This window comes from Colius striatus, chromosome 16 (assembly GCF_028858725.1).
Source record: "Colius striatus isolate bColStr4 chromosome 16, bColStr4.1.hap1, whole genome shotgun sequence".
Lineage (NCBI taxonomy): Eukaryota > Metazoa > Chordata > Aves > Coliiformes > Coliidae > Colius > Colius striatus.
In genome coordinates, this window is record NC_084774.1 from 10,523,042 (window position 1) to 10,533,617 (window position 10,576).

At 42.9% G+C, this 10,576-nt stretch overlaps 1 protein-coding gene across 1 annotated transcript; it reads right to left on the reverse strand.

Moving 5' to 3' along the window:
- Positions 1–842: 842 nt before the first annotated feature.
- MRGBP (MRG domain binding protein) lies at positions 843–6,760 on the reverse strand. Its single transcript, XM_062009386.1, has 5 exons — positions 6,245–6,760; positions 5,583–5,704; positions 4,852–4,933; positions 3,172–3,246; positions 843–2,110 (listed from the first exon to the last, which is right to left on the reverse strand). The coding sequence occupies exons 1-5, from the start codon at positions 6,465–6,467 to the stop codon at positions 1,920–1,922; spliced, it is 693 nt and encodes a 230-aa protein (XP_061865370.1). The 5' UTR covers positions 6,468–6,760; the 3' UTR covers positions 843–1,919.
- Between the last annotated feature and the right edge of the window lie 3,816 nt (positions 6,761–10,576).

The window sequence follows — 10,576 nt, forward strand, 5'->3', positions numbered from 1 at the left end:
AATCCCTCGGATGGAAAGGATTTACTCACAAGGCTTGAAAGTTACAAAATCTGCTCTTTATGGTCAAGATGAAAGTAACCAGCACTTCAGTTCTTAAGGAAACAGCAAAGCTTAACTCACCTTTCAGCACTCACTTCCATGGCAGATGTGTGACACAATGCCAACTTCCAACAGCTTCATCATAACCAGGACATTTGAGTGTTTTCCTTAACCATCAAAATTAAACCCAGCAGCTTCCTCACTTCAAGTTATAAAAGTTTGATTTCTACCCACTCCCTGACACCTGCAGCACCTCTCCCAAAAAGGAGAGCTCCACGGAGCTCTCAGCTGGAAGGTATCTGACAGGATGAATTCACACATTACACTAAATTCATGACGTTTCATACCTTCAGCTTTGGAATTTGTTTCTGTGGTGCTGTTTCAGCCCCTAATCCAGTGGGCTTGCCACAGGCTGTAAAGAGCTGTGACAGTGGCTGTCCTGGCAGGGTTCTGACTCCACTCCCTGAGCTCACTGTGTGTGAAGATGAGCACAAAGGACTGCAGTGACCTCACCTCTACACTTCCCAGTTGCATTAGGCTACTCAGAACAGAAAAAACCCTCCAGTTTGGAAGCTCACAACTACCCATCTACTGAGGTCAGCAGGCCAGGGTTTCTTACCCAGTATCTTGGAGAAACAAGAGGGCAGCAGTTCCCAAGATCCAGGCAAAGCTAGTAAAAAAAACCACCAACCCCAAGCCCCAGGTTGGCACTTTTGACTAATTTCACTGAAGGCACAAGATACCTGAACAACTTGGGAAAGGAGTTGGGCCGAATTTTAATCAAGTTACACAACAACTACCACTTAGGAAAATAAAGACAAGTCAAATTTATTCTTGGTATAAAACAAACAGAGCAAATGAGGCAGATACAGACTTGGCTATGTACCCAGAATAAAAGCAACAACTAGTGGATTTCTAGGTCCTCACCTCGAGGGCAATACTGACAAATTAAGAAGTAATTCTTCTTTTTATTAACTGGTAATTAACATGGTGAAACAAACCCAGCAACACTGCAGCTGACTTCATCCACCATTTCTATGTGTGTTGACTGTGGTTCATCTTTTCACAACACAAAGATAGTAACTTCATCAAATCTTAATATTCCAAGTGTATAAAAATAAGCATTACAATGTCAGTAAGATTCTTAAGTTGTAGAACAAAATGAACGTTCTGGAATACTAATTCCATTAACAGCTACTAAAACAGCTTTAAAAAACAATAAATAATGAAGTACAAACCCCACTGTTATGTGCTACTATATTACAAATGGATGGAGCAACATCTCCAGGTTCACACACAGCTCAGCTGATCCCTTACAAACCCCTGGGACATCACTGCATACTTTATTTAGGCCACTTATTATCTCCAGGGGGATTCTCATTTTCACTTAACAGTATGTAAACTTAGAAAGATCAAAGATTCTGTCACTAAGGGTGAAAGTAGAGGTTCTGCCAGCAAAAAGTGTGAAGGGGTTACCCCAACTCAGTTTTACTGACCCAATGGATTCAGACATTTGATACAAACGCTGTGCTTGTGGCAAGTAAAACAGCCCAACGATGTCACCACAGAGGGTCTGTGACATCCAAACCTAGACACAAAGCAAAGGCAGATGAAACAATCTGAAATGTACAGACACAACCTATGCTTTTCAGGAACTGAGGCTCCTTGCTTCACCCAGCACTGTGCTGACAGAGGGGGTGAGGCACAGCTGCCAACAAGAAAACACCTCAGCAGAGACAAGTCTTGCACGTGTAAGGCCAATGTGCAGATTCTTCCCATACCCAGCTCAGGTATCCTTTCCCTTCTCAAAAGGTTTCTGTAGCCACTATCCTGCTACTCATCTGTACCCAGTTTCTGACCTCTCTCCTTCCCAGTTTGCTTCATGTTCTGCGGCGTTTTGCAGCACTTGGACTGGAAGGGTTACTGTTTGCATTTAACACCTTGTCAGTGACTCTGTTGCGCTTCCTCTTATCAGATCCTTCTTTGGACCCAGAATCTGATGAAGTTTTCTCTTTCTCTTTGCTGCTTGGCTTTTCAGTTGTTTTTCCTAAACTTCCAGAGGGTGCAAAAACTGAAATAGGATCAAAGTAATGATTCCAGATCAGAGTCATACACATAGGCAAACAAGAAGTGACATCAACTTGCTTCACATGATATACAACTTTTCAAACCAATCAGTCCTCAGCATAGTTAACCACAATTTAAGCACTACTTTCACTCTGAAAGGAAAAACCCTTTGTAAGAAAGGCACATCTTGCTTTTATTATTTGCTTCAAAGACAGGCATGTGTTTTGACAGGCTAAAGTGAAATTCATTAAGTGGATTTAAACAGCACTTAAAAGCAGTTCAATAGAAACACTTACAGAACATAGGACCAATCTATGAAACTGATCATCAGCAAAGGTCATTACATTTGGTGTCATAGAAGAGATTTTAAAACTGAACATTCCCAAAGCCCCAAAAGTTTAATATATTTTAAAAATACATTTCCACATCTTTTATTACACTTGATCTTTAAACACAACTTATTCTGCGATATAAATACTACGAAATTCTATAGTTAACAATAGCCTTGGTCTGTTAAGTAAATAACAGAATCTCTACTGCTCCCAGTTGGCTGTGTTCTACAGCAAAGGGTTAGGAAAGTAAGCCTTATATTTAAAAGCAGCAAGATAATGCAAGCAAGATAAAATTAAACCCCACTCTGCCCATTTAAACATACAATCTTACCAGCTTTTTTTGGTTTATAGGCCCTGTTCTTCCCCACGGCTACAAAGATCCCAACACCAAGTATACAGACCCACCAAAGCTTTCTCAACTTCCTGGCAGAGATTCTTAGATTACTTCAGACTCCTTGGGCTTTGCCAAGTACACATTACACTCAAAAAACTCCAAAGCTATACAACTTTGTACATACGAATTAGGAGTAAAGGAGAAATCTTTTGAGGTATCAGATATTGGCAACTGCTTGTGCCTTCTTAAATTATTCTAGTTCTTGGCATGAGCATATGCCATGTCTGGACACAAACCACACCATACACTGTGTTTGGGATTTACATGTTGACATTAATTTCTCAAGAGTTACAGTTGGGTTTTAATCTCATATTACACAGTAGAGAGTTACAAATTTACCTTCTTCTGGACCTGCATGAGTTTCCATCTCTTCCTTTATTTCCTCTTTCACTTCTTCTTCCATCATTACTTTTCCTACAAGGAGGATTGTTAGGCAATGGTTAGATGGTTTTAAAGAACCACATGTATTATTTTCTGGATTAGCAGCCTGAGCATATGTGCATCATGTTAATAAATATTCAGTGCAACACTTAGCAGTACTTTAGAGAGGTTCCTCAGCACAGTGCTAGAGTAACATCACTAAAAGTCCAGGCACAGAACAAACATAGTGTAAAGCACTGAATGAGATATTACATTGAGATCATTAACAGGAAATAAGTGAAATGCTAAACAGGTAAAACATATCACAAAGGCTTAGCTGTATTATGATTTTATACTGATTTTTTACTGTTCAGTCTACCTAGGAAGTGAGAAGCGTTCCAGTGTAGTTTAAAATATCCCCAAGAACTCCTTTGGCAGCTGCTTGCTCCTACTTTGGATAACACAACTAAATAAACACAGCTAAGCTTTGAAAAATCCAGCTCTCACTGCTCAACCTAAGACTTCTGTCAAACTGCCACATATCTCTATTAGATTAGACAATACAGACAGGTTTATCATGAGTGAGACCTGGAAGAACTAGGCAGATATATTCCAGGAAGGTACAAAATCAGAGATGATTTCACAGTGCACTGAAACCACTGTGAATCTACACAAACACCTTGAAACATTTCACATTGAAAATCAAACCAATCAATTTATGTAAGACTACAGAAAAAAACACCAACAACCCATGAAAAATCTATCATCAGACATTAAAAACCAGTAATCCCTTTAAAAACAATACAGATGAACCATATTAAAAACAGAACAGCCTAAAAATGGTGTGATTACACCAGAAAAGGGGCAAGTCCATGGCCAAAAAGCAAGTTTCTCCAGTTGCTGAAACTGCAGCTCTTCACTAAGTATATTCCCAGGGTACATTTTTAAACATCAACTGCATTGTTATTTAATTGCTTTCTATCATCACTGTCACTAAAAACTTCATCACAGGAATGTCAGTATATACAAATTATATGCAGGAAAAAATCATTTTCATCAGCTCTGCTGCTCCTACTCTTTAAAAAATGATCTTGCCACAAAATGAACCATATTTAGTGTGCAGATCTTCTACTGGAGCCAAACCCAAAGGCTCTGATGTTATATTACAGCTGTCTCTGTTAACTAAGTGCAAAAGGCTCACAATAAGCTACTAATCACTTTGCAAAGAGCCACTTGTTGCCTTTCCCTCTGTAAGCCAGCAACAGTGAAGCAGAGACCTGTACATCAAGAAGATAATGCAAAAGGTGCTGTTTGTGCTATATCAGCACCTCATCTACACTGTATTTAAGAACATGAGAAATACTGTGTGGCATCTGATCAAAGGCTATCTCCTCCCCTAGCCTGTTTCCCCACACACAGTGGTCAAGCAGCAGGCTGATAGTGAGAATATGAACAGTTCAAGCAGAGTGACACTCAGCCTGTCTTCAGTCAGCTGATTAAAAATTATCAGATAAACTTGTATGTGTTTAACACTTCTTGATAGTCTGAAAGAATGGCCTTGGACTGGCACATTACATTCTTTTGAGAGGGGGAATTTTGTTAAACTACCCTTTCTGAGATAACAGCAACCAAGAATAAGAGACTCCTACCACACCTTACCTTCTCTCACTTCTTGAATCATTTCATCAGGAAGAGCAAAATTCTTCTCTATATTGGGGAATGGAAGAATCTCAGATTCATGCTTTGAAAGGAAAGAAAGATCTCTATGAATGACTTCTGGTAAAAACTCTAACCTTCATTTAGAAGTGCAATCTCAAGTTCTACCTTACATGCAATTAGTAGCTGAATAATTCTTAACATGACACTTGGGACATTAGAAAATCTGGAGGCTGATGATGTCAAATTGATTATTATGGTCGAGATATCTGAGATCATGACTCATAATCATTTGAGATCATTTCTGGAACCCAACCATAGCACTTAATTACCTCTGTAAACGTTTGCTGCATTAGCATTTTGGCAACTTTAATAATCAAGGTCAAAAGATACTATAGAAAAAAAACCCCATAACCCTAAGCCACTACAGGTTTTACTGTCACAGAATCTTAAGGGTTGGAAGGGTCCTTAAAACACCTTCCAGTCCAACCCCCCTACCAGAGCAGGATCATCTCAAGCAGGTCACCTAGGAACTGGCCCAGGTGGGTTTTGAATGTGTCCAGGGAAGGAGACTCTCCCACCTAATGTACTTTTACACAGGGAAAAACCCCATGAGCTCACTAAAATGACACGAACCATGAAAAGTAGCATGTAAGGTATGCCAGGCCCGGGGATCCTGGGCTACCAAACTCCTGAGCTAGAAGAAAACGTCAGCATCAACCCTTTATACTCACAAGAGCTTGCATATCATACATGGTGCTCAGATGGTCCCAGATCACTTTGGATGAAATCTGCCGCCCAATATTCTGACTGAATTTATCTCGGATACAAATCATGTGGAAATGGCGATTAACACCTGGGGGAAGAACTCGATGCAATTAGCTATGCTGCACAATTAAAAAACACCCCAATCCTATCGTTACAAAGAAATCACACGTTATAGGAGAAACACACGGCAATCTCGGCAGCCCTTCCTGGCTGATGTTTCACCCCCCACACAGCTGCTATTCGGGAGAAAGGCTGAGGGGTGCCCCTCTGGGTAGCACAGACACGCGGCCGCAGAACAGAGACACGGTGTGAGAAACCACCGAAGGAAAGTATAAGGCAGCAAGTCAGGCACTGCGAAGGCACGGAGGAGCGCGGAGGGCAGGCCCCGTGCCCCCGGGAGGGGTGGCTGAGGCCGGGAGGACCAGCGCCTCGTTCCCCGCCGACCCCGAGGGCAACCCCGGGGCCCTGGGCCGGCTGCGGCGGCGGGAGCGGGCCCGGAGGCCGCTGTGCGCAGCGCGGCCGGGCCGCACCGAGCCCCGCTCCGGAGTCCCCCCCGCCCCGGGCCCGGCGCTCCTCCCCGGCCAGCACCGCTACTCGAGACCGCGGCTCGGCCGCGGCCTGCTCTCACCTACGGGCTTGTGGCCTAGCATGGCGTGGAAGAGGCAAACCTCCACTTCAGGGCTCCACACAACCACCGCCTCCTCCGTAGGCACGCCGGGCTCCGGGGCTGCTGCCGCCGCCGCCGCGGCGGCTGCAACAGCGGCAGCGACCGCTGCGGCCGCCCCCGGCCCGGCCGCGGGCAGCGGCGGCTTCTCCACGGCACCCGCCGAGCCACCCTCCGCCTCGCCCATGGCCGCGCCGCCGCCCGCAGCGGCTCCTGCCGGCCCGGAGGAGGGGGCGGTGGGGAACGGGCCCCTCCTCGGGCGGGGCGGGGCGGGGCAGGGCGGGGGGAGCCGGCCCTTCAGCGGTTCCTTCTGCTCGGAGCGGGGACGGGGTCGGAGAAGGGTTATCGCCGGACGGTGTCCCCAAAGGTGCCTCCGAGAAGTTTGTCCTCGACCGTTGCCAAGCTTTAGAGTTTCTTGGGCCAAGTGGCCTCCCCAGGCACGTTCTCCTGCAGTTGAGATCGGCAGCAGGCTGGGGAGGTGGCACGGGGGAAGTCAGAGCAGGGCTTGAGGCGCCGTTGCCTCAGCACTCGTCTTCCCAGCCCGGCCAGTGCATATGGTCTTAAAGCAGAAAGTTTCATTCCTGCCGTAATTTTATGGGCTTAACTTGTTCTTGCTTCAGCTTCAGCTTTCTTAAGACATCTAGGATACAGATGTCGACTATCTTGAGACATCCAGGAGGCAGATGTAAACACAGACTGAGACACAAACTAAAACATGAAGGTGGTGTGGTCATGGGCTGCTAACTGTGAGAAGCAGAAATGAGTTGTATAAATAAACTGATAACACACAGAATGTGGACTGAAGGAACGTCAAGACAACCATCACCAGAAGGTCCTGAAGACCCCAAAGGACACTCTTTGTGATTAAGAGCTCAAGGGGATGGACCCTATGGAAATAAGTTCTGAGAAAATAATGAATATGCACACACATTCTGAGAAAATTAGTGTATGTAAGAGGGTAATATAAACATTGTTTGATGCAACATACAATACACACAATAGGAGGAACTATCCCCCGTGCATCCTGAGCTGCAACAGAGAATGCTACTTTATAAAACTCCAAAATAAGGTCTTAGAAAGTTTCCCCATACCAGCTTTTATGATGTCAGCTCAAGGAGCTGTCAAGGTAAAAGATCATGCGGGGGGAAGCTCCAGAAGTGCTGCAAAACCCCGCAAATTGCTCATCCTTATCACAACAGGATCATTTTATATCAACCTGACATTGATGCTAGCCTGGAGTCTTTTAAAAATGCAGAACTCACCAGCTTTGCCCATCATTTAAAGGCATAAAAACCCCATTTTGTTTGGAAAGAAAGACAATATATCATTCCCTCGGTGACAAGGGGTTTTTGCCTTGTTAGGTATAATTAGACACCCAGGCATGAAACAGGCCTTCTGTTGCTTAGGTGATCAGGTTTTCTTATTGCTCACACTTCACTTGAAATTTTAATCCTTCTTGTGACATTAAAATTATTTCAACAGCAAATAAAGGCATCATATGCAAAGAGTGACTGTTCTGAGTGAATAATAATGCAGTGGGGACAAAATCCTCACTAGCAAAGAGTCATTATTTTCATGCAAATTATCCAAATAATAAAAAGCAGGAAAGGAAAGATGCAATTTTCTGAAATGGAAAACTTTCCAGATCTTTGATATGAGAGAATGAACTTGATGTAAGGCTCATACCCAAACCAGATTAACGTTAAGTAAACATTTGAAGTGTGTTAAACCTAAAACCTCACGTGTGAGGTCTTGGGAAGTTTGATGGTGCAGATCCTAGATACAGATGCCTGGATACAAATCCTCATTCCTATCAGAATTCAGGCTGGTCTGTCAGGAAAGAGTCTCTCACTCCAGTCTGATTTAGATGCTGCTGAAATTTCCCAGGAATAACTGTTTCTGTGAGAGCTCCATTCAGCGTGATGGGAGATGTTGCTGGAATGACTTTTCTGCATCAACGCCATAGGAATCTCCAGTAATATTTATTCTGCCTGTTGTCACCTCTGTACCTATACCCCAGATGCACTGAACATACCTTAACACAGCTCAAGTTTCACACTGCTTTCCTCATTTTGAGCCAAAACTATCTAGCAATAAGGTTGTGCCCATCTGGAATACAAGCCTGCAGGCTTTTCCAGTTAAGTCCAGCCCAAAACCCAGTATGGATCTCAGACCTCTTTAATCTCCCAATGTTTATCTGACCTATGCTGCTACCACTTCTTCAGCTGCTACCAAAAGAGAGGGCTATGCTTTCCCCCTGATAACTGCATGGCAGGAGTAAATGAGTTCTTGACCAACTCATTTTTTCACACACATGTTTTCAGGTGTAGAAGAACAAGTGAAGAAAGAAAAGCAAATAAATCACATAAAATACCAATCCCCAATAGAATGGTTTTGAAAGTTGATTGTTATTTTTAGCTGTGTGGAATGCTGAACTTACCTGTCACATTATGCTTCTATTTAATGACTGTCATCAAGAGGGAATAACCATGGCAGAGAGCAGTTTTTATGTCCTTAAGTTCTTGTGACTAAACAAAGTAGCATGTGAAACAGAATGTGAAAGGACATATGGCTACATGTGAAAGTACAACAGCATATGCAAAGGATGTAATTCAGGAGAATAATATGAAAGGGATTCAATTCAGTAGAATAATGTTAATTCAACAGGGAGAGTGTATGCAGAAACTGGCTGCTATTCTGTTTCAATCATAAATCATTACATTTCCCTGTGTCTAAATTTCCTTGGCTCTTTCAATGCCTCTAGGAAACATATATGAGTCTATAATAATGCCACATATAGCTTCTACCTGGATTCACACCAGTTAAATTTATCTGTCTTTAGAGGGTTCCCCTCTTTTTACTGAACATGTTTTTCAGATTCATAAATAGTCACTCTCCTCTTCTTGAAATTTAAACCTTACTTGTGGTTTTAGGCAGATATCAGTCATATATGGCATGCACAATTTAGTTCCTCACTTTTTCTTCCTAGTCTTTGGGCTGCTTTGTTTTCTTTTAGGCCACTTTGTTTTCCTTTAGGCTGCCCCTTATGTCAACTGAAGGTGCTCAGCCCTTTGCTGGATCATGTCCCCACAGAGAGAAGATCTGATATTTCACAAGACATGGCAACAATTGAGAAACATGCCTAGCATTTGGCATTCTCTTGAGAAGTGTTGGATTTCTGGGATCAGCAATATGGCTACAACTATTTCTGTTATTATTTTAGAACACCATGTGTTCCTGCCTTTGAGAAAGTGAAAACTTGATTCCGAATCCTGGGTGATTCTTGGTGTGCCATCCGGATGTTTGTCAAAGAACATCATCTCCATTAAAACCAGTCACTTAACCTTTGCTGGGGGTTTTTAGTATATCTTTGATATGTCAGGAAAGAGGCTTTGATATATACTTTGGCTTTGAATATACTGCATTATGCCATTTTCATTGCATAAGTAGTTGTTATGTGCAGAAGTACATACACAGTCCTGCACCAAATTACTCCCAGGTTTGTAAATCCTCCTACAAGGTAAGTAATCTCAGTGCCTTGACGTATTTCAGTATACCCAAGTATAATATCCTTTCTAACTGTTGAGGACCTCCAGAACAAAAGGACTTCTTGTCTGATCTGTAAGCTTTAGCCATACTTTGCAAACCCATTCTTTCTGTGTGAAATCTGTGGGGAATTTTGCTTTAACAGGGCTGCATGGGGAGTTGTCAGAAAGTTGGAACTTTGTATATAGTTTAATAGATCAATAAAGAGAGTGATTTTTCTCTCTGTTAAACCTGTCAAAGAGAAAGAACCAAAAGGATAAACCTGTTTGTCATTTCACACAGCCCTTTAAAGCAGCGTTGCTTCTTCTGGTGTTGGGCAAGGAGATAATTTCCCAGCTTTCTTCCAGTTCCTTAATTTCTTAGCCAGAAAAAAGCACATGTTTGATTATTTTAAAGAGCATTGTTCAGGGAATTCACTCCCAAGGGCTTCTTGCAAGGGTTAAAACATGGAATTTAATTAAAAATAAGGGGTGTGCGTGTGTGAAGCAGCAAAGGGAAGCAGCTGTCACATAGAGGAGACATTCTGTTTGCTGAGACATATGTTCTTGAGCTGAACTTTTCCCTTGTGATCGGTTGTGCTCTTTCTCCCAGCAGAGAGAGGCTACACACTAGATGGGCATCAGATGGCAAGCCTGAGAAAAAGATTGAAAACAGTGCAAATAATCATCTGTAAGCACGCACAGAGGCATTCATTGCTGCTGCTGCTGTGCTTTAAAACCTCCCTGTGCAGAGTGGGGATAGAAGGAAAAG

What these genes read in the sequence shown, in the direction of transcription:
- MRGBP (XM_062009386.1), bottom strand. Translation starts at nt 6,467, where the DNA reads ATGGGCGAGGCGGAGGGTGGCTCGGCGGGTGCCGTGGAGAAGCCGCCG. An exon ending in GCTAGGCCACAAGCCCGTAG is followed by an intron (nt 5,705 to 6,244) that starts GTGAGAGCAGGC and finishes TTCTTCCCCCAG; the next exon opens with GTGTTAATCGCCATTTCCAC. An exon ending in TGTATGATATGCAAGCTCTT is followed by an intron (nt 4,934 to 5,582) that starts GTGAGTATAAAG and finishes TTCCTTTCAAAG; the next exon opens with CATGAATCTGAGATTCTTCC.